General features: G+C 39.1%; 2 protein-coding genes and 1 long non-coding RNA gene across 3 annotated transcripts; 1 reads left to right on the top strand and 2 right to left on the bottom strand.

Annotated features, from left to right (window-relative positions):
• Positions 1-275: 275 nt before the first annotated feature.
• On the bottom strand, positions 276-9,659 carry LOC146668054 (uncharacterized). Its single transcript, XM_085409843.1, has 11 exons — positions 9,082-9,659; positions 8,205-8,447; positions 6,214-6,456; positions 3,195-3,437; positions 2,926-3,060; positions 2,714-2,808; positions 2,525-2,572; positions 2,203-2,421; positions 1,919-2,099; positions 1,662-1,832; positions 276-1,572 (listed from the first exon to the last, which is right to left on the bottom strand). The coding sequence occupies exons 1-11, from the start codon at positions 9,140-9,142 to the stop codon at positions 1,481-1,483; spliced, it is 1,731 nt and encodes a 576-aa protein (XP_085265969.1). The 5' UTR covers positions 9,143-9,659; the 3' UTR covers positions 276-1,480.
• A 2,081-nt stretch (positions 9,660-11,740) lies between these two features.
• LOC146668053 (uncharacterized) lies at positions 11,741-20,879 on the top strand. The gene is made up of 3 exons (XR_014912121.1): positions 11,741-12,356; positions 14,604-14,838; positions 16,031-20,879. It is a non-coding gene; the product is annotated as an uncharacterized LOC146668053 (long non-coding RNA).
• Positions 13,353-22,951, bottom strand: adra1d (adrenoceptor alpha 1D). Its single transcript, XM_085409842.1, has 2 exons — positions 21,462-22,951; positions 13,353-14,807 (listed from the first exon to the last, which is right to left on the bottom strand). Exons 1-2 carry the CDS (start codon positions 22,414-22,416, stop codon positions 14,257-14,259), a joined length of 1,506 nt encoding a protein of 501 aa, XP_085265968.1. The 5' UTR covers positions 22,417-22,951; the 3' UTR covers positions 13,353-14,256.
• Between the last annotated feature and the right edge of the window lie 740 nt (positions 22,952-23,691).

The raw sequence follows: 23,691 nt of genomic DNA, 5'->3' as shown, positions 1-23,691 counted from the left end.
TTGGAGTTATTTGTCCCGGTGAGTCACTCGCTTTCGTTAGCTACCTGTTAAGTTTACACAATGTATTTTTCCCGCCGATTAAGCTCAGAAACATTTGAAAAAAACTAAACAAAACACCAATACAGTCGGGAACTGTGAGAATGTATTGTGTTGTTTTACTTATCTTGTTGTTCCTTACAGTAAGTACAATAAGTGTTTAATGTTCTAAGCTACAGATGGTACTTATCAGTACATATCTATATTTTTCTATCTATAAAAAGAAAGCTGACGCTTGCGAGACTTGGTCTGGGTTTTTATAGCAGATGACATTAAAAATATTGTGCAGTCAAAAACGAAGTGAAGCAGAGCAAAGTTACAGAGGTTTGATTAGAGACACAGCTAAGCGTACGTGCCGGCGGGTGAGAAAGCCACATCTCAGTGATTCTGATCCGTCGGGTCCGCGTTTTGTGTTTACATCTTTGTGCAGAATCCGTGTACCTGCTCTCATTTACTGTTTTAGCGGTTTGGTGGTTGTAGAAATTTTGTGAGGTTTAACCTGAGATTCTGGCGTTTCGGGCAAAATAAATTTCTATTTAAAAATCGATTCAGGTTTTAATGAATCGATATCACGTTATCCAAGCCAGAATCGATTTTAATCGATAAATCGATCATCAAAACCCACCCCTATTAAGAAATATAAAATTTTCACTACTGAATGGACATTAATGATTCAATTCAACCTTAACTATAGCAACAAGTCACATCTGTTGTCTAGAGGCACTTTACATTGGAAGGCAGAGACCCTATACTATTAGAAAATGAATCCCACCAATCAGAGAGCCCACTATGAGCAAACAATCAGCAACAGTGGGAAGGAAAAACTGTTGCAACCTCTGTTAGATCCAGGAAATCTGTTGAGACGCATTAGAGGTTAGGGCAACAGATGCAAGTCTTCAGAGCAGTGACAGTGTGACTTTCGTTGTGCATACTTTAACCTGATTGAGTTTTCAGTTTTCTTACTTGTCAAAATGCATCATGAGTAAAAAACAATCCTTGACATGGTAATGAAAGAGTATTCTCAGCAAAGTTGAGTTAAACAAGTTTTAATGGAAGTTTAAGTTAAATCTTTTGATTTTTACTAATTTTGATTACATCAACGTATTTTATTACATTAACCTAATCAAATAAGGCCAATTTTGATGAAGCTCCTGACCCAGCCCAAGCTCTCTATGAAGACGAGGAAAAACTCCCCGGGGGGCCAGAATGATGGGAAGAAACCTCGGGAAAGCCAATTCAAAGAGAGATCCCCTTTCCTGGGATGGCTGGGGGGGTTACAGGAATTTCAGGATAGCAAAATTTAGAATTGGCCAAAAAAAACCAAAAAACAACCTTTTCCTGTTAAAAAAAACCAAAAAAATGAAAGAAAGACAAAAATAGAAAGTTAGGTCACGTATCACACTTATATGATAATATATGAAATGTGTGTGTGTGAGAGATGGGTTTATCTGAGCCAGGGGTGACGCTGGAGGTCCCCCAGCGTTGGGCGCTTCTCCGGGACATCGGTTAAACACGCATCCAGGAAATTCCGGCAGTCTGGAAAGAAAGAAAGGAGAGAAAAGATGAAGATGATAGTTCCAGTGATCCAAGCCATCAGTGAATCTTGAAGTGTGATGTTTTCTTACGTGGGGACAGATGCTCGTTGAATTTCAGTTCGTTTTCAATGAACGTCATGATATTAAAGTCCCCCACATGAAGCGCTTCGTACAGCACCACTCCCATTTGCCACACCGTGGTGGGTCCAGGCCTGTATTTTTTGCCCCAGTAACATTCGGGAGGGCTGTGGATAGGTGTACCTAATAAACAGACACAATTACAATTTCTTCTAAAACAAAAGGCACAAATTGCTACATCTGTGAAGAGCAGGAGCTGAATATGTTACCATAGAAGAAGCAGAACTGCGATTGCTCCGTAGCAAAGCAGCTCAGGCCAAAGTCAATGATACGAACTCGAGGCACATCTGAGCCGGTCTCAATCAGAATGTTGTCACTCTTGATGTCCCGGTGAAAGATGTGTTTCTCTTCCAGGTCCTTTGCTGCATCAACCAGTTGCTTCAGAATGACCTGGAAAAGATGAAAAAGACAGTAATGAGTCAACAGGTTGATGCTTCTTTGATACTCTGTGCTTTCAGTGCTGTACAGTCTAAGGCTCTTCCAGTCAACTTACCTTGGCCTTTCCTTCTGGTAAACATCCTCCATTTTCTCTTATGTAGTCAAACAGGTCCACCGCGGGGACAGGTCTCTCCTGCACCAGGATCAGCTCTGTGCCAAAGTCAAACCAGTCCAACAGAGACACAGGAGCCGACGTTCCCACTGATCCATCTGCTTCAGCTGCAAGCTTCAGCAAAATGGCCACTTCCACTGAGACTTCCTTCCCGTTTTCATCCTGATATATTACAACAAAGTGGATGATGAGGAACAGATGTTTCACAGGTGAACGCTGCACTCAGTCCAGGAATGTAAAAACAGTTCAAGTGTTGCACACTTACCGTCACTTTGATGGGGATTCTGTTCTTGGGAACGTGTTTGATGGCTACCTAAAAGACACAGAGCATTGGTGAGCATTTCCTCAGTATGACATCATTAAAGGTGTAAAACGGCACCTTTAATGCTCAGCTGACGATATTATCCGTTATCTGCATTACTGCCTGTCTTACTCCCACCATCTGAACACTTACTGGGAAATGATCTGTTATCCTGTAGCCAGCAAACACTGCTCCACAGCCGCCATTTCCTAGATGGTGCTCCTGCACATATCTGGCTTGGTATTCCCCTGAAAAGACCCAAATGTTGTTTTACTACAGCTGTGACACAAATTACTCTCTGCTGTACCCTAAATGTTCATTTTGCTCTTCACCTGAGTATAAAAGCCAAGCTGCTTGCTACTTACGTTGCTGGTCGGCTGCTGGATTTTGGACGACGTTTTTGGTTTTGTCCTTTTTCTTTTTCTTGGGTGACTCTTTGCTGTCTCCCGCAGACTTGTTTCTGCCATTTTTTGTGCACCCCTTTGTGTTTTGACTGCAGTCTGCAGATGTGGAAAACAGCAAAAGCACATCAGCGTATTAGATCATACACACAAATATCTCCCAAACACTAATATCTTAAACCGAGCAACCAGCTGTGCACTTAATCTACCCCTCACTCAACTAATTAGCCTACCTTTACCAGTGTCCACGGAGGAAGACGCTTGCTCCCTGTCTCCACTCGTAGGCTCAGCAAGTTTAATCTTCTTCGGTGCACTGGTTGTGCCCGCTCCATCTTGCTGGGCCTTACGCTTCACTGCTTTGACCTGGTGTGTATCTGAGCTGGTGGAAGGAGCAGCCTGCTCAGTGACCCTCCCTCTTTTTACGGGGGTCTTCTTTTCAGGACTGGCCTTTCTTTTAGCCATCCTGCTCTTAGAGTCTATAAACAACAACAACAACAACAACAACACAGTAGTGAAAAAGAGTGCTCGACATCAGGACTGGAAGGATTTTGATGCCATTTTAGGAAGTATTGGTTAAATTATAATAACAAGTTTATCCTTTTGATAAAAAACAGAGCAACACGAGTCCATACTAGGTCTACTAAGACTTAGATCTTCATGACACTTGTTGATCTGTTTTTACTGCTGAGTCCAAGAATAAACTTGTCACATTATTTTACCAAAAGACAAAGTGCCCCATTAACCTTTCTTTGATTAGACGTGTTGTAATTATGTTGTTTTCAGTCAAACATACCCATATGGAAAAGAAATAGTACAAATTTATAAAAGACTTGCATAAGATGTGGCCTACTTCATGCAGTGAATCATATCAGGCTTATATGATTTACTCGTGAAAGTGGCCACTTTCTCATTACTTTCATATATTGTTTTAGTAAGTATCCAAAACATACAAGTTTCACACAAGACAGATACAAACTTTATAAGATTTATATATATCTTTTCCATATGGGTAGGATTCAAATGTTTCATTTTATACACAGACTGTCAACATTTTTAGAAAAGTAGATTCTGTTATTTGAGGGATTTTACCCAGATTTGATGTATTTGTTTACTTACTTTGATCTCCTGGATCTTTCTTATCTCCTGAATTTGTATTTTTTCTCGTTTCCTTTTTCATGTTAATTTTTGAGACCTTGTAAAATGGAAAATGTCACCGTGATGAGGGAATACTTCTTCAAATGTGTGCGCTTGTCTTTCCTAAGCTGTTTAAGCGAGTTCCGTAAGTGAGCTTTCAAAATAAACTCAGGAGTAGGGATGGGTATCGTTTCGGTTTTATCCGATACCGGTGCCAAACCGGTACTTTTGAAACGGTGCCGGTGCTCAAACCGGTGCTTAAAGAATGGAGAGCACAAAATTGGTCCAAAAACCTCTCATGTTCAGCTGTTTTTTGTAAAAAGATAACAATGTTAGCCTTTTCTGCAGCTATGGGGCATATATGGCATCACTCTTGGCTGGAAGCAGTGCTTAATCAATGGAAAAAACACAAACTTTGTCCTAAACCTCTCATGTTTAACTGTTTTCCACTTTTTCTTTGGTCTTTTTAGCCTTTTTGGCCAGGGTGAAGCGAGTATCTGCCATCAAACAAGAGGACAGCTGCATGTAGCTATGATGATGTTTGCTAGTTCACCTTACCTGCATTAATGTAATAACGTGGTTAGCCTACTCAACGTAAATTACACACGAACAACATTAAGCTACTCACGCAGAGAAGAACGGCTGCTGCTGCATCATCATCCGTCATCATTTCTGCTACACTGGCAGGGCTAGGGGCCAGGACTCTCCTCTTCGTGTTTTTGGGGGATGTTGCATAACAGGCAACCCACCCGCAGTAGATGTGCTCGGTGTGAGGTCTCGCAGCAAGCTATCAAATACGGCGCATTTCTCAGCTTTAAAAAAACGCTATGCGTCACTAGGTGTTTCGTCGGATTCGAGGTGTTACCTCCTTTGACAGTATCACAGTATCAGCTTAAAGCACTTGTTGCAGGCTGCTGAGTTTGCATATTTTGCTGTGAAGTACAGCCAGACTTTTGACCGCTTTGCCTTGGACATTTTTAATCTGTAGCTCTGCTCTAAAAGAACGCACGTACCTGGACCCGCCTACTATCCTCGGAAACGTAAAATGATTGGCTAGACGTGTATCACAGCTCAGGAAAAAAAAGCACCGAAATAAAGCACCGAAATGTGCGCTGCTTTTCGGTCTGGTTACTACCGTTTATGTCAGAACCGGTGCCATCATGGCACCGGACACCGGTACCCATCCCTACTCAGGAGACTATGGCATCAGAACCTTGCCTTTCAGTGACATCACCGACTGCCAGTAAAAGTGCTCCTAAGTAGTTTAAAGAAAAACACTATGGCAGACAAAGCCATAATAATTCATATAATTTAATGAGAAGTCGATATACCTACCTATAAATGTTGTTTTTTAAATTGTGCATTTATTTTTTTATATAGTGTAACTACTGGACCTTATTTCTCTTTTTAAATCTAGAGGCAACCACGTTTTTGAGGTTGTATCACCTTTCCCATAGCTATTCATTTGTGTGAATAGCTATGGGTTAACTAGCTATTGGTGTTAATTTACTGATTAACTTATAAAACACATGCTCAACTTACTGAAAAAGTCCCACAGTGGCTTCCATCCTTATGTTGGTTTGTCCAGTTTACGGCAGAACACATCAAACCTGGGGCCCATGTCAGCCCTACTTGCGGCCGTATATTTAAGTGAAGAAATATAAAGCAATTTGGCACTTGAAGAGCCTTTTTTGTTAGCGGGGGATTTATTTATTTTTGAGTCCAATGTTAAAATGCGTTCTTAAAAAAGTTTAAAAAAAAAATTAATATGAAGGTCTAACCCAGGAGTCAGCAACCTTTCTGATGATAAGTGCCATCTAAAATTTCCTTAGAAGTCAACGTGCCATATGATTGCATTAGCAATAAATTTAATAACGCTCTATATCAACAGTTACACACTATATAGACCAACTTTATAGAATTATATTTGTTCGCAGATGTTGGCATAGAGCAGATCAGCTATTTTGAAACAAAAAATACACTTTTTTTCATCAGTAACAAGAACTCCATAACAGCAAATGAACTGTACAACAGAAAAATATCTCCCAAACACTAATATCTTAAACCGAGCAACCAGCTGTGCACTTAATCTACCCCTCACTCAACTAATTAGCCTACCTTTACCAGTGTCCACGGAGGAAGACGCTTGCTCCCTGTCTTCACTCGTAGGCTCAGCAAGTTTAATTTTCTTCGGTGCACTGGTTGTGCCCGCTCCATCTTGCTGGGCCTTACGCTTCACTGCTTTGACCTGGTGTGTATCTGAGCTGGTGGAAGGAGCAGCCTGCTCAGTGACCCTCCCTCTTTTTACGGGGGTCTTCTTTTCAGGACTGGCCTTTCTTTTAGCCATCCTGCTCTTAGAGTCTATAAACAACAACAACAACAACACAGTAGTGAAAAAGAGTGCTCGACATCAGGACTGGAAGGATTTTGATGCCATTTTAGGAAGTATTGGTTAAATTATAATAACAAGTTTATCCTTTTGATAAAAAACAGAGCAACACGAGTCCATACTAGGTCTACTAAGACTTAGATCTTCATGACACTTGTTGATCTGTTTTTACTGCTGAGTCCAAGAATAAACTTGTCACATTATTTTACCAAAAGACAAAGTGCCCCATTAACCTTTCTTTGATTAGACGTGTTGTAATTATGTTATTTTCAGTCAAACATACCCATATGGAAAAGAAATAGTACAAATTTATAAAAGACTTGCATAAGATGTGGCCTACTTCATGCAGTGAATCATATCAGGCTTATATGATTTACTCGTGAAAGTGGCCACTTTCTCATTACTTTCATATATTGTTTTAGTAAGTATCCAAAACATACAAGTTTCACACAAGACAGATACAAACTTTATAAGATTTATATATATCTTTTCCATATGGGTAGGATTCAAATGTTTCAGTTTATACACAGACTGTCAACATTTTTAGAAAAGTAGATTCTGTTATTTGAGGGATTTTACCCAGATTTGATGTATTTGTTTACTTACTTTGATTTCCTGGATCTTTCTTTTCTCCTGAATTTGTATTTTTTCTCCTTTCCTTTTTCATGTTAATTTTTGAGACCGTTTAAAAGTGAAAATGTCACCGTGATGAGGGAATACTTCTTCAAATGTGTGCGCTTGTCTTTCCTAAGCTGTTTAAGCGAGTTCCGTAAGTGAGCTTTCAAAATAAACTCAGGAGACTATGGCAACAGAACCTTGCCTTTCAGTGACATCACCGACTGCCAGTAAAAGTGTTCCTAAGTAGTTTAAAGAAAAACACTATGGCAGACAAAGCCATAATAATTCATATAATTTAATGAGAAGTCGATATACCTACCTATAAATGTTGTTTTTTAAATTGTGCATTTATTTTTTTATATAGTGTAACTACTGGACCTTATTTCTCTTTTTAAATCTAGAGACAACCACGTTTTTGAGGTTGTATCACCTTTCCCATAGCTATTCATTTGTGTGAATAGCTATGGGTTAACTAGCTATTGGTGTTAATTTACTGATTAACTTATAAAACACATGCTCAACTTACTGAAAAAGTCCCACAGTGGCTTCCATCCTTATGTTGGTTTGTCCAGTTTACGGCAGAACACATCAAACCTGGGGCCCATGTCAGCCCTACTTGCGGCCGTATATTTAAGTGAAGAAATATAAAGCAATTTGGCACTTGAAGAGCCTTTTTTGTTAGCGGGGGATTTATTTATTTTTGAGTCCAATGTTAAAATGCGTTCTTAAAAAAGTTTTTTAAAAAAATTAATATGAAGGTCTAACCCAGGAGTCAGCAACCTTTCTGATGATAAGTGCCATCTAAAATTTCCTTAGAAGTCAACGTGCCATATGATTGCATTAGCAATAAATTTAATAACGCTCTATATCAACAGTTACACACTATATAGACCAACTTTATAGAATTATATTTGTTCGCAGATGTTGGCATAGAGCAGATCAGCTATTTTGAAACAAAAAATACACTTTTTTTCATCAGTAACAAGAACTCCATAACAGCAAATGAACTGTACAACAGAAAAATATCTCCCAAACACTAATATCTTAAACCGAGCAACCAGCTGTGCACTTAATCTACCCCTCACTCAACTAATTAGCCTACCTTTACCAGTGTCCACGGAGGAAGACGCTTGCTCCCTGTCTTCACTCGTAGGCTCAGCAAGTTTAATTTTCTTCGGTGCACTGGTTGTGCCCGCTCCATCTTGCTGGGCCTTACGCTTCACTGCTTTGACCTGGTGTGTATCTGAGCTGGTGGAAGGAGCAGCCTGCTCAGTGACCCTCCCTCTTTTTACGGGGGTCTTCTTTTCAGGACTGGCCTTTCTTTTAGCCATCCTGCTCTTAGAGTCTATAAACAACAACAACAACAACACAGTAGTGAAAAAGAGTGCTCGACATCAGGACTGGAAGGATTTTGATGCCATTTTAGGAAGTATTGGTTAAATTATAATAACAAGTTTATCCTTTTGATAAAAAACAGAGCAACACGAGTCCATACTAGGTCTACTAAGACTTAGATCTTCATGACACTTGTTGATCTGTTTTTACTGCTGAGTCCAAGAATAAACTTGTCACATTATTTTACCAAAAGACAAAGTGCCCCATTAACCTTTCTTTGATTAGACGTGTTGTAATTATGCTATTTTCAGTCAAACATACCCATATGGAAAAGAAATAGTACAAATTTATAAAAGACTTGCATAAGATGTGGCCTACTTCATGCAGTGAATCATATCAGGCTTATATGATTTACTCATGAAAGTGGCCACTTTCTCATTACTTTCATATATTGTTTTAGTAAGTATCCAAAACATACAAGTTTCACACAAGACAGATACAAACTTTATAAGATTTATATATATCTTTTCCATATGGGTAGGATTCAAATGTTTCAGTTTATACACAGACTGTCAACATTTTTAGAAAAGTAGATTCTGTTATTTGAGGGATTTTACCCAGATTTGATGTATTTGTTTACTTACTTTGATTTCCTGGACCTTTCTTTTCTCCTGAATTTGTATTTTTTCTCCTTTCCTTTTTCATGTTAATTTTTGAGACCGTTTAAAAGTGAAAATGTCACCGTGATGAGGGAATACTTCTTCAAATGTGTGCGCTTGTCTTTCCTAAGCTGTTTAAGCGAGTTCCGTAAGTGAGCTTTCAAAATAAACTCAGGAGACTATGGCAACAGAACCTTGCCTTTCAGTGACATCACCGACTGCCAGTAAAAGTGTTCCTAAGTAGTTTAAAGAAAAACACTATGGCAGACAAAGCCATAATAATTCATATAATTTAATGAGAAGTCGATATACCTACCTATAAATGTTGTTTTTTAAATTGTGCATTTATTTTTTTATATAGTGTAACTACTGGACCTTATTTCTCTTTTTAAATCTAGAGGCAACCACGTTTTTGAGGTTGTATCACCTTTCCATTTTCTATTAAAGTACATTAATTCATGTGTACTTTGTTTTCTAAAATAAAAACATCATAGTTACCCAATACCCCGTTGTTGTGTGAATAGCTATGGGTTAACTAGCTATTGGTGTTAACTAGCTGTAAAGCTGCTGGTCATGATATCGGTTTGGATGTGTGATGAGAGGGAAACATGAAGATGAAACCAGGAGATGTCCTTACAGAATCATCAGAGCTGAACAGGTGATGGAGAAACAGGTTTACCTTTTAGGTGACATGAATGAGTTGAAGGGAAGTTATGAACTGTTTCTGAGAAATAAATAACACCAGGATCCTTTTTCTACGTAGCTGACAGCTGGTAACTGTGCAGGGGCGGGTCTAGCAAAGTGTTGCCAGGGGGCCAGGTAGGGCATTAACAGGGAGAGGTGGGGCACAAAGAAATACTTTTCTTTCTTATTCTCATTTAAAATGTCTCGCTTTTATTAAATAATTATCTAAATCTTACAACCAAAGTTTTTATCTGACGTAAAATGTATAGAAATCATACATATACCAACAAGACTGTACATCACTGTCACAACAGCATTTGTTTTCATTCAAAGGCTTTATGGCTTTAATACCTGGTGGGCCGGTCTGTAGTCAAAATGCCCGATTTTCTGTCCCAGTCCAGCCCTGCATGTTAATACTGGCAGTGTCACCATGCCAGCTGACTGGATTTCATCATCAGCCAGTGTTGTTCTTTATCAATATTACCAAAGTTTACCATAAGGCAGCATATAAAGTATTTACTTGCTTTCAGGTTTTATTCAAATGTTAGTCTTTTCAGTTGTTTCCCCACTTTTTTCCTGTTTCAAAATCAAACACCAGTTTGTGAGAAGATTATCTTCTTTTTTTAATAGGCAGATAAAGTTTGACATTGGAACTGGCTAATTTGTCAATTGTTTGTTACAAATGTTCATATTTTAATATTCAAAAATGTTTTTGCCCAAAACATATGTGCACTACATGTCAGTAAAAATACTATGCAAATATTGATGTTCTTGAATGCTGAGTAAACATTGACAAAGCACTGATTGTATCTCTTGTACTTTAACAACGCAGTATCTAAAAACTTTGCACCGTAGTGGTTAAAATCTCATTCTAATAAGAGTTAAAAGTGCATTCAGTTATTAGGTTTATAGGGTTATTGAATTATGGTTAATGGTTGGTAGAATTTTTTTTTAAACATTATCTGCCAATTACATCTGCCACCCTTCTCCAAATCTGTGCCCCTACCTGGCCCCCCCAACAAAAATTTTCTCGACACGCCACTGTGTGTCAGGTCTTTGTTGGGTGGCTTTTTTTTTATCAAGGTCTTTTTTTATTGAACAAAAATTATATTTAACAAATATTGCAGCAGTATTAATAAACAGTTTTTCTTCTTTTCCCCCCATACCTATCCAAAACAATGCAACCAAGGCGCAGCCAGTTATGCTGGATGGGTTTTTTTTTTGTCTGCTTCTTAAGGACATGACTTTCAGATAAATTTCTTTTTTTATACACCATTTGTCCAGTTTCCTCACATTTCTTTTAAAAACACACTACACACCATGCTGACATGTGCGACGTTTTAGGCAAATAGCCCCACTGACTCACTTCATTGATGTAAAATATTATTTTATATCTGCCAAACTCTGTCATCGTTACTATTTTTTGTAAACTCACCTACAAAATTGGAAACAAAAGATATGTGTACCGCTGGTAATAAAGCACCTAAAGATATAATAAAATTATCTCTGGTTCTTTGCTAAATTGTCTTTTATGTGTAAACCCAACACTGGTTCATCCTGTGAATTAGGTGCCTTTTTGTACTTGAATGATTCATAGGTCATTGCAGAGTGATTTATAGCTGTCAGCCTGTGTTTGTTATCTTTGGCATTTTTTGTAGATTCAGCTAAAATGGGAATGGGAATACATGTTGTGTTGTTTTTGATAGGCTGCTATTAACAAAGTCAAGTCCAGTTTAAGAAATTGCAAGAAACGTTTATATGACCACATAAAACAGGGGTGTCCAAACTGCGGCCCGCGGTCCATTTTTAATTGGCCCGCAAGTAATTTTATGAATAGAATAGAATTTGGCCCGAACTTTTGGTTGAGTGTATTGCACTTCTTAGTTTTAACACCAGGGGGAGCTGTTGTTAATCAAGGCAGTTGCTCCACCAAAAAGGTCAATCACAGAAGAAATTTACCCCCAAGTTACTAAACATGGCAGAACCAAAGAAGCGAAAGGTAGAAAGTGAGTGCAGAAAATTTCAGACACGGTGGGAGAGTGAATATTTCTTCAAAGAATTCAAGGGGAAGTGTGTCTGTTTGAGCTGCACTGAAACTGCGGCAATTATGAAAGAGTATAATGTACGACGTCATTATGAAACCAAACATCAGGCCTATGCATCCTACACTGGTGCTGAGCGAGAGCAGAAATTAAAGCAAAGGGTAGCTCTCCTGCAAGGTCAGCAACAGTATTTTTTTCGTGCTCAAATTATCCAGGAAAAGGCTCCAATAGCCGGCTATGAGGTCGCCCAACTCATCGCAAGACATGTCAAGGCTTTTTCAGATGGAGACCTCATAAAACACGGCCTCGTTAAAGTCACCGAAATAATGTGCAGGACTTCACCAACGTCAGCGTGTCCAGAAATCCAGTTGTGCGACGCACTGAAGACTCGTCAGCCAACATTAAACTGCAACTGTCTGATAAAGCTGTGCTTTTGATTTTTACTCCATGGCATGAGATGAGAGCACCGATGCCACAGACACCGCACAGCTGCTAATTTTTTGCGGGGAGTGGACGAGAGCACGAGCGCTTTAGGTGAGTAAAAAATATATTCCACAGTACCCGTGGGTTAATAAGCATGCATGTGCAGGTACACATGCTTCAAATATCTATAATGCGCATCAATTCTGTCACTACCCTGCTTTTGCGCACCACTTTCTTTATATGCACAGCGCACGCACACGTAGTCAGCTGATCTCATCTGATGCAGATCTGCTCCTTGATCAAGTGACATTTGTCCGGATTTTTAGCACGAGTGGCGTCGGATCAGCACAGCAGCTGATTTACGGCCCGATTTACATACCCAGCGCAGCTGATACCAGAATAATTTACTAAAATTATATGGACTCCTGTTATTAAGTCCAGTTCAGTCTGTTAATGTTGATAATCGTTTCAAACGGACGTAGATGTTTTGCTAAGCCTAATAACTTAAATAACAAACTTGAAATGTACCCGTCCCATTTTCCCCTTTATTGTTTTTTTCTCTGTACTGCAAATCTTCTGTCTAAGAAGAAATCTGAGGCTGCTGTTCTGAGAATGAGCTACCAAAGCTTTTTCTGATTAAATCAATAAAGATTAATTTAGGGAAAGCTGTGATGAAGGCAGTTTTGTCTTTAATTATATTCAACAATATAACACATTTGACCACTTTTAAGTGATTTTTCTAACTTTAATACAGTAAAGTTAAGGTTATATACCTAATTTCTAGTAAGGCTTCTAACAGGAATCAACTGTGGTTTATTGGTCTTCATGGAGTTGTTCCCTTTCTCTCTATCAATGTGCACTGCCTCCAATTCCAGATTTATGAAAGTGTGTTTGTGCTTTCCTGAAATCTTTTTGTATTTCTTTTTCTTTTTGTAATTTGTACTTCTCAGTCAGTAGACATATTCTTACTGCTGTTCTGACCGCTTTCATTAAATGCAGGTGTTAATTTATTTCCAACAGATTCACTTCTACTAAAAACAAGTCATCCCAAAAGCATTTAGCTTTACTTAAAGATGAATAGGTGCACAAGGTAAAACAACCAAAGCAACAGTGACATCTTCTGGATGAAGGAGATATTTTTCTTTAATCATGAATCAAATAACGTAACGTAACTGGAAGGCATAAAACAATAAAGAAATTATTGTCTCCACATTTTTTCCTCTCCTACATTTTTTGCCTTTCATCTGATAAACATAAACCCCCCACCAAAAAAACACAACTTGACATTACTGTTCACTTGGCAACGTTGGCCACTCGTCTTTACAATGCCTTGTCAAAAAAAGAAACAGAGGCGCAGATTAATAATCATAATTCAATATGAAATTTTACATTTGATTAAACTGTGGCACCAACACAAAAATGCACTTGTGATTTTACTTTCGCGGAGATTGAAAACTTAGTTTCAGTACAGGTATTTGTTCTTTTGCTTCTTTGTCTTTTGTTAAATCACAAAACATGCCAACCAAACCATTTACTCTCAGTCTTTATCACACAGTGTGAGCTGGCTAACATTTAAAGACATAAAAACTGCCTGATACAAAACTGTAAGAAAAACATACAACAATACTAATTATCCAGCCTTATGTTAACTGTCTTTCCCAAAATATTACATTCTTAAAACTTGCCAGCTGTCAGCTGTAGGCTATGAAATCTTCACATCCAGTGCCTTCAAGCGAAAAAGTATTAAGTCCCAACTTACTGCTTATTTCGCACCCATGTCCCAAATGTGTCATTGAGCAGTTCGCTAGAAGTTTCATCCAAATAAACATGGTGGGACCCACGTGATTGGGATAAGGGTTTCTTTTTTTTGCCTGTTTGTGCAAGGATCAACCCATTATTCTCAGCTTTAATCGTGCCTTGATTCTTTGATATTATGCATTATCACAGTCTTTCTTACATGTCGGTCCAATATGGCCCTTTGAAAATAAATAAAAGCCTCTTTGGTGACCGTCTAAATGTCAGTCTCTTTCAGGCCATAGCATTCTGCCAGATCATAAAACTGATAGCTACTCTGCTCACAAGAGTTGTAAATCCCCATAGACACCGTGTCCACCGTTTCAATTCGACCAACAGCAGGTGTGTTGCATTTTCCCGTCCCTCCCTTAATTTTATTTGACAGATTATTTACTTTCTCTTTGAGCTGGAAGGAGGACTTTCGCAGTGGTGGAAACAGACTCCATCTCTTGAAACCTAGTGCATGTCCTTTTCTTGTGTGTAGCAAAGAGCTGCCGCAGGATTCGTGCACAGCGTAGCCAGGCTTATAATCGCCTCTCTGATCCCTTGTCATTCCCTTGACAGCAGTCCGCCATCTCTGGTCATAGAAGCGGCGAAGGACCCTACGTTTCTGGTAACACTGGCACTTGAGGAGCCTGGTGAAAGCCCGCTGGAACTCTTTACTGGAGCAGGGGTAGATAATGGGGTTGATGCAGCTGTTGAAGTATCCCAACCAAAAGATCACCTTGAACACAGTTTCAGACGGTTTTAGTGCCGGGAAGAAGGAACCTGAAAGGAGATGAAGCCATCAGGAAGATATGTGAGTTACCATAAAGTAAATGAACAATATAGAACAAATATTTTCGCAAATATCCTACAAAGAGCCGCTGAAGATAAACGTTAGTACTGTCAGAGAATTTGTACACATGCAAAATATATAAATTTAATAAATATGAATGATTTTTACAGTTTGATGCTGTATGTCATTTTGTCAGTCAGGTTGGATACTAAATAATAATAGGTAAGTAATAATAAAGCAAAATAATTATATGGAATAATCTTAATTTAACAAAGATATATATATATATACTGCAAGAAATGCACACGTCTATGCACAGCTGTGATGTACTATTATGTTATGTGTATATGTATTTGCACTCTGACGGCAGGATCTTTTTAATGATTTATTGTGCACCTGCAGGTTTTTTTTTTTTTTGCTTATGTTTGTTAATAGAAGCAAAGGAGGTTCTGACATTTTAAGGGCAGATATTTATAGAACATGCTTCACCCACAAGCCTGAGGGCACAGAACTTTTTTTCTTTTTGCTTGAATACCATGCACGATGAAGGCAGACTTTTCTGGTACTTACAGATTTCTTGAATGGATTTAACTGATGTTAACTGATTACATGAAATGTGCCAACACAATATTAGATGGGCTTTTTCCTGTGATGGAAACTCTCGCTAAAGGGGTCAGGTGAAACATACACATTGTTATCAAAAAATGTTTTTTCCATGCTCCAAGGACACACACCAGGCTTAGCACAATGATTCATAAAAGTTTTGAAATGTTCCATTTAATGCAAGCACATCATCTTTGTTTCTGCTGGTGTTTCTGTCTGTGTTTGTTATTGGTTTTGCCTGATGTGAAATACTGGAATGGATAACCTCTAAATATTCAATTTATCAACTCTATTTAGAATAATGGAAAATGAAGGGAATTTCTATTATTTCTTGTAGTGGGGATTATAGATATTTAAGAAATATGGAATATATGGAAGTTTTCTAGCTTTTGTGCATATGACATTACACACTGGTAATTTAACAAATGAGAACATTAGAGTTTTTCATAATGAAAATTGCTTTTTGCACAGATGACTAGCAGCACAAGGCATTTTGCTTTGCTCATATACTCCCAATGCTATTTTTAGTACAATAGTCCGATGACACCCTTATTTTTCAGAGGAAGCTGCTTTTCTCTCTTTCTTTACCGTTATTCTTCTTTCTCTCCAGGCCTGGGATTTAACATGGCATCGAGCCTGGACACAGAGGCAACATTTAACAATGCTATGATGTCAAGTCTGCACTGATATCCCAGAAATCCATTTTTTTTTCTGCTTAGTACTGCACAGAGGCTTGTGTGTAATGCTCAGAGTTCATGCTCTGACATTACTGACCACTAAACAGAAAGAATGCACTTATATTAAAAGAAGTGGATGATGAAACAAAGTTGAGACTTTCTTCATAGTCTCATTTTTCTTTCATCACTACCCACCCAAATTCACTCAGGATTAAAGACTAAGATTAATAAATTAATAAGAGGAAGGGATGTTCTTTTTTTGAATTATGTCCCTAAAATGACATCACCTTTAGAGGCAGGCAGCAAGTGATTCACTGCTCTGACGCACAGCCAAAACACCATGACAACAGGTATATTTTTTATGTATTTGTTTTATTGCTTCTGGGATGGCAATCTTTTTTAATTTGTGTATTTTGTATATTAGTGTGTTTTGTTTTACGCTTTTCTAAAGCTTAAACTCAACATAAGGCCACCAACAGCTAAGATATACAGACACTGAAAAACTTGAAACCTTAAAAGTGAGGGGATGGAGGCGCCCTGCTATGCTGTGTGGATGTTGGGCAAAGGCATTTTGTTGGCATAGTTGATTTTTGTCCACTTGTGCCCTCAGATTCATTGCAAAAAAACACAGCTGCTCATAATGATCAGCTTTATTTGTTCCAGTATGACCATTCCTCCATCAATAAAGTTTGTCTGAATGTTTTGACAAGAAAACAATGTGAATTGTATCTGTGCAAGCTCTCGGCCAGCCAGATCAAGATAGTCTTGGGAGCTTGAAAACGAAGGTAGCTGGATTTAATTAGGTTTGTGAAGATCTTGTCCAGTTCTAAAAACAAATGTTGGCAAGCCCCAGATATTTAACCTCCAGTGGGGGTTGTGGCCTTTGGAGATGGTGCTGAGGGTCATGAGGTCATTACTTGAGCTGAGGTGTGAAAAAAGGCGTGGGTCATTGCCATACTGGGGGTCAAGCGTGAAACTAATATGAGACCTTGCCCCACCCTGTGAGGTGATCTTCTGAGGTCAGCTGAAGCAAGGTGTGAATGGGGGTTGAAATGCCTGGGAGGGGATCTCAAGAATGCATTGGAGTTGGCTGACAGTGGGAGAGTATAGCCAAAGAAACTGAACACTTATGAGAGATTTTAAACAATTTATCACCACGGTCAAATGAAGGAATACCTGTTGTCAAAATTGTTTTTGTACTCAGGTATACTGCCAGTGGTCTGCAAAGTCTATTTCAAAGAGTGATATAGTTTTATTCTGGAAAAACATGGCCGCCCAACAACTTATTAAGACACTCAATAAGTTATATGGTTCAAGTATAACCACTGAAAAACTATTTGGCTACTTTACGCTCTGGTCAAATAAGATCTTCAGCTTCACTGACAGAAAAAACCAAAACCAAATAAAGACGACTGCATATGGACTCTAAGCCCCTGTCCACACATACTTGGATATTCTGGAAGACATAAATTTTCTTTGCATTTGTGACCTTTCCTCTACTTTTAAACAGCATTTTAGGCCACTGAAAATGGGCCTTTTGAAAACCTCTTCCAGCCTGAAGATTTTCAACAACGACGTTTCTGTATTAATATGTCAACAAGGAAAGCAAGGATGTTATCTTGGAACATCAAAGATGTGCGCCTGTATTTCAGTTTTTGATGTCAGACTGCTTGGTTTTGCTGTTTTTTCATGTGTTTTCACATTGATGGAGATTTTGAAAACAAAAGTGGAAAATCCCTGTATTAAAACGTACCTGTGTACAAATAGAGGATGCCCTCTGCACTTACTCACTTAGTTTCATCATAATATCTAAAACATTTTTCTGGACTTTGTTCTTTGGACTTCTGTCAGAATAATTGAGTGCTTCCCCTTTTTGTACACATTTCTAACTACTATGATTCATTTATGGTATGATATTAATGACCAAATGACATATTATCATAATACAAAACTGCAAATATTACAGACTGTAGCAATAGTAAATGTTTACTAGTAGTTAACATTAGTTGTAAAATTTTAGATTTTCTGATTGCTTGTCTCCCGTTACTTTCCTGCTTAATCAAATCTGCTTGTGAATCACGCCCGGAGTCCACAACTAATTTAAATATTTTAAAATGGGTCATCACTATCAAATGCCCCCCACAATAACGACTATCACAAGAGGGGCTAATAATAAGGTGTAGCTGAGTATTTACAGCAGCATGACTGTGTGTATGTGGTTAATACAATACTTTCATGATGATGAAGGGGCCAGTCACACAGCATAACAATGGGTTTTGTTAATGTGTTACTGAGGTGTTTTAACAGACTTTGGACAGTAGAGGTTTCTAGCTCAGATAATTTATTGGTCAGAATCGCAGACAATAAAAGTAGCTAATGTTGTGTCACGTTTTGAAGACCTGAGATGAGCATTTACCCCATCGCTATCTTGGTTGCAAAAAAAAATGTATGTGACTAAGATTGGTGGGTCTGACTGGTAAACCACATGCCTAATGACATGCAGTTTTTGTTGTTAGCCAATAAATATGTAGTCTCATACCACAAATTAGCTACAATTTTTAAAAATGGCATGACCAAGAATTATGAAACAATTACAAAATATTTTTTAATCCAAAATGAGTGACTGAGTCCATAAACTCAACAAGAAACTCTTTACAGACGTCAAATCAGAACAATGTCCTCACATGGTTTTCAGTAGGACCAGAAGTCCTTTTGCAACCACAACTATCGCCACCTGTTGGCCTTCAGAGAGACTGCAGATTTTTTGTGCACTTCCTCATTTACAACAACCAATTTCAGTCTATTAAACAATAGTGGGTGAACATAATTAAAATCAGTTGTGCATTTTTGAAAAACAAAAAAAAAGCATTTTCTGCTAAGCCTGAAAGAAGAACTAGTTAATTATACCACCTCAGTGGTCGTGGTTGGCTTTTACAGAGGGAAAGAAACGGCCTTAAACAGAAATCTGACAGGCCATTCCTCTTTATTTCCTCAGTTTCTGGCAATATAAAATGGGTCTGGTGTGCTAATATAGGTTGAAACGAGTCAGAGGATTCCATCTAGATTTGGATCATCACACAGAAAAGTCCTGATTGGTATAAGATGAGCTGAACGTACAGCTCTGCCTTTCGGCAAAAAGTTACCTATTAATGTCTGTCTCTGCGATGGACCAACATCACCGTGTCTGACTGACCGAGTGTAGGTTAGCAAGCGGTGCTAAGGCCCCACACTCATCTGTGAGTGGTTTGGGAAATAAAAGGCAGCCACCCATGGGGATAAATTGACAGTGTAGAACTTTATTGATCCCTGGTGGAACTTAATGTTTAAAAATACTTCCTTTGAGGAGGCCTGAGGTCATCTCTCAAAGGGTTTTTGCAAACCAGATGGCTTACAGCACGATGACTAGATTCTTAGAGTTCAGAGTTTTACTATGCTTTAAAAACCAAATTGCAGGTCATCCATTAATCTACAGCAGACGTTAGTTTAGATATTAGTGTTTTGATAGTCTGACTTCCTTTATCATGCAAATTAGAGACCTTTCTGACATTCACCAGGTATCATAAATAAAAAATAAAACAACTCAAGATAACACCAGACAAAATTAATGATCCCTTTTGGCTGAACTGCCTTTGAATGCAGATTTTTAGTGTCACCATTTTAGATTTAAGAGTCTGTATGACCTTTCCTAAAAGCAATAACGTGATCACAAAGTCAAATTATTACAATCATTACAGTAATGTTAATTAAAACTATTATTAGAGACTGCCTTGAGGTGCACAAATTGATTAATAATGTGTGTAATGAAATGTGTACTGACTTTTAACATTTTAAACCTTTAAATCTCATTCCTGTCATTTTTAATCACATGCTGAGGATGGAGTTTGTCTGATTTAGGCATACAAATAAACGTGCCCCTTTCTTTCCCATTAAGTGAATAAAATGATAAGTAGCACCAATTTCATTTCATGCACCCCGTGTGTCCCTGCGGGCTTTGCTCTAATAATTCCAGTCTGTAAAAGGAGAGGTGCAGCAAGAATCAGAGTGCTGTGTTAGTGCTTTGCCCAGTAAGATACTGGCCATTTGTTCTCAATGGCTCTCGCAATCAATTATGTGAAATATATGCAAAATGAAAATCTGTGGTGCCACCATTAACATGTGGCACCAGAGCTCTATTAGTCTAAGCGAATCTAGCCTGAATCCTGCTACGTAGGCACTCTTTATTTATTCAGTTTTGCATTTCAGTCATTCTTTTTGTTGCTAATACCCATATTGCCTCTGTTTGTGTTTTAAGGTGTGCCTTTATGTCCAGTTTTGTCTTTAAATTTAAAGCTATTTCCATTTGATTCCACTGTAAAATGTGCTCGTTCGGTTTGATTTATGTGTTGTCATAAAGACTGAATTGGTCACCCTCAGTGGAGGGCCTTTTCAACCATCTGCAGGGGAATAGAAGATCTCTTTGCCTGATTTGAATCTTACATCCCACTCTCTTAGTACCGTAGTCAACTTAATGAATATGCTCAACAATAAAACGTAAATGTTTATTCTTGAAAATCATGCCTGTCTGAGTTTTTACCAAGGTAAGTAGCCGCTGGAACTGGTCATCAGTGAAGAATGTCAGTCTGTTATGACTGCTCTTTGAAAAATGTGATATTAGCCATGTGAAGGAATAATTACAGTCATGAAAAAATTACAGGCATGAAAACAAACCACTTTAATGGTCATGTTGCAGAGCTGACCTTTCCTGACAAAAGAATTGGTTTTTGTAGCATTATAGCATCTTAATTTTGATCACTTCCTGGCATAGCTCCCAAAATAAGCTGCGCATGCAATCCAGAACACGCAATTTTCTTATTTTGTTAGGCCAAACGCCAATTTTACAGAGTTTATTAACAGTGTGAAAGGGTTTTCTTAAATTAAAATTCACGGAATTTCATACGTTTAGGTTTCCTTTGCGACCAGAATTTCGAGTCTTTTATAAGAGTCTGCGCAGCTGTCAAGAGGAGCCTCTTAGACGCAAACGTTTTCAATCACAGCGTCAATTTCTTATACTGAACACGACCCATTTATTCAGAACGCTTTATTTTGGACCGATGTGCATCTCACACATGATCAGTTCAGGAGTAAAATCATAAATCATAGCAGGCCCGAAACAGGCGTGTTTGTTGCTCTTAAAGATAGAAACTTTTTAAAAGCGCATTTAGGAGAGGAACATTTATAAGAAGTCATATTCTCCGTCTTTGGCAGGAGTCTGGTGGAAATGCAACAGACTGAATCCTATTTTACGCAGGACCCAGCTCATGACCCAGCATGAAATGCTGAGAAACGGTTATATAAAAATAAAAGAGATCGATAAATAAAACATACCCATTGGCAGAAAGAAGAAAAAGGGCAGCCAGCAGAGGATGAACATCCCCACCACTATGGCCAGGGTTTTCGCAGCCTTTTTCTCCCTGGAGAACTTCATCAGCCGCACGGAGAGCGAACTTCGAAACGGGTGGTTTTTGCTGCTTTTTGAGCTCGCCGGACGCGCGTCCTCCAGCACGCTGCGACAGTGTATCCGCAGGACCACTTCCATCGACTTATTTCTCTCGCGTTTGACTCCCGCTTCCAGGCTCCGAGTAGTCCTGCGGGCCACCACGTACACCCTAAAATACATGATGAGAATGACCATAAGCGGGAGGTAGAAAGAGAAAAGCGAGGAGAAGAGCGCGTATCCCGGCTCCTCTGTGATCCTGCAGATGCTTTCGTCCACAGGCGGCGGTTCCTTCCATCCCAGGAGCGGACCGACCGAGATCACAACAGATGATACCCACACTAGGACTAAAATAGCGACTGCCTTTCTCTCAGTCATAATACTTGGGTATTTAAGGCAGTATTTCACGCCGATATAACGGTCGATGGAGATCATACAGAGGCTGAGGATTGATGCCGTGCAGCAGAGCACATCCACCGCTGCCCAGATGTTACAGAAAACCCGGCCAAACACCCAGCATCCCAGCACCTCTAGAGATGCAGAGAAGGGCAGCACAATAATGCCCAACAGGAGGTCTGCTATGGCTAAGTTGACAATGAAGAAGTTGGTGACGGTCTGTAACTGTTTGTTGCACACCACAGACAGGATAACCAAAATATTCCCAACAATTGCCACCAAAATAAAAACGGAGAGAAAGATCCCAACTCCGACAACCTGTGAGTCCATTGTGAAGTTCCTGCATGTGGTAATGCTGTCATTTGGTAACATCTGGTCCGAAACAGATCCATTAAAAGAAGTGAAAAACAGCCCATGGTTGCTTTCGTTCCTCAAGTTAGAGTCTGTCATTTTGAAACGCCATAAAGAGAAGTAAGGGAGTAAGTTTTCTGAAGAAAGCAGTGTGACACGCGTCGTTCTCAGTCTCCTTTCATTCTGTCTTTCCAGTAAGGTTGCCAAGCAGCCGTTCACACTGTCAGTATTTATCACGGGTCAAGCGAAGGGGAAGTAAAAGGCAACAAAACTAAATAAAAATAAAAAATAAAACCGATGGGGAAAAAAGAAGCCCCTGCAAAAACTACATCCACAAAGACTGACTCGTGATTAGTGTTAAACTCACTTAAACGTGTATGTACACAATGTTTAATAAACTATAAAGTTTGGATGCCATTTTTAAAGATCATTAAAAAAAAAACAAATTAGGTAAATGTAAAAATATTTCTTCCATGCGGCGGGTTTCCACTGCTGGCATCCTTCATAACAAATCCCAGAGTCAGAGCTGGTACAGCAGGTCTGAACCTACTGCACAGCTCCACCCACACCGCAAAAAACATAACGATGGGCTCACAGTCTCCACCAGAGAGCGTATATGTGGTCACGAATTCTGCATGACCGCTGCATGTGTACAAGCCTTAAATGCTCCAGTGCTTTTTTATCACCAGGGTGATGATGATGCGCTTATGGGCAAATAAAGTTTGACCAAAGAAACAAACAAAACAAAGCAAAAGGACACGTGTTGGAGGTAGGGGGATAAAAGCTATGTTGTTTATTACTCACCGGTTATTACACACCAGAATAAGCCTCTCTTTCATGCCATAAGTGTAAAACAGTGGCACATCACTGAGATTATCCAAACTGCCACCAGGCACCGACAAACCATACTGACCCCGGTGTGAAAATCCGAGTGCCTTCAGGCAAAGCGGTAAAGCTTCCCAGTGGCACTGCAGCTGCTTTCTCCAGGCCTGGTGTGCATAGCTGAAGTAGAAAGATGGGCCTGCACAAACCACTAGGGAGCCCAGAGGAGAGGAAAGGTCAAGAGGCAGGGTCACAGAGAGGCCAAACAAACCCTGCATGGAAAACGATCAACCCCAAACTACCGGTCTGTTTAGTGTAGCAACAGAGCGTGTTGTGACACATAGTTAATACATGTCTCCAGGATGAATCTCAAACATGTCTTGGCGAAAAGTAATCAGCAACACCTAAACATACCACACCAGGATGTTGTGGTGTGTGGATTCACATGCATATTTATAGAAGACAGTATCTAGTTTTGCTGGTACTGGAATACTGCTCTCCTGCATGATGAAAGCTTCCTGCTGATAGTGGTATCTACATCATCTTAGATTG

Source organism: Rhamphochromis longiceps, linkage group LG6 (genome assembly GCF_057381845.1).
Source record: "Rhamphochromis longiceps isolate RC_006_pf linkage group LG6, R_longiceps_female_GT1.1, whole genome shotgun sequence".
Classification (NCBI taxonomy): Eukaryota; Metazoa; Chordata; class Actinopteri; order Cichliformes; family Cichlidae; genus Rhamphochromis; species Rhamphochromis longiceps.
This window is presented reverse-complemented; position numbering and strand designations above follow the sequence as displayed.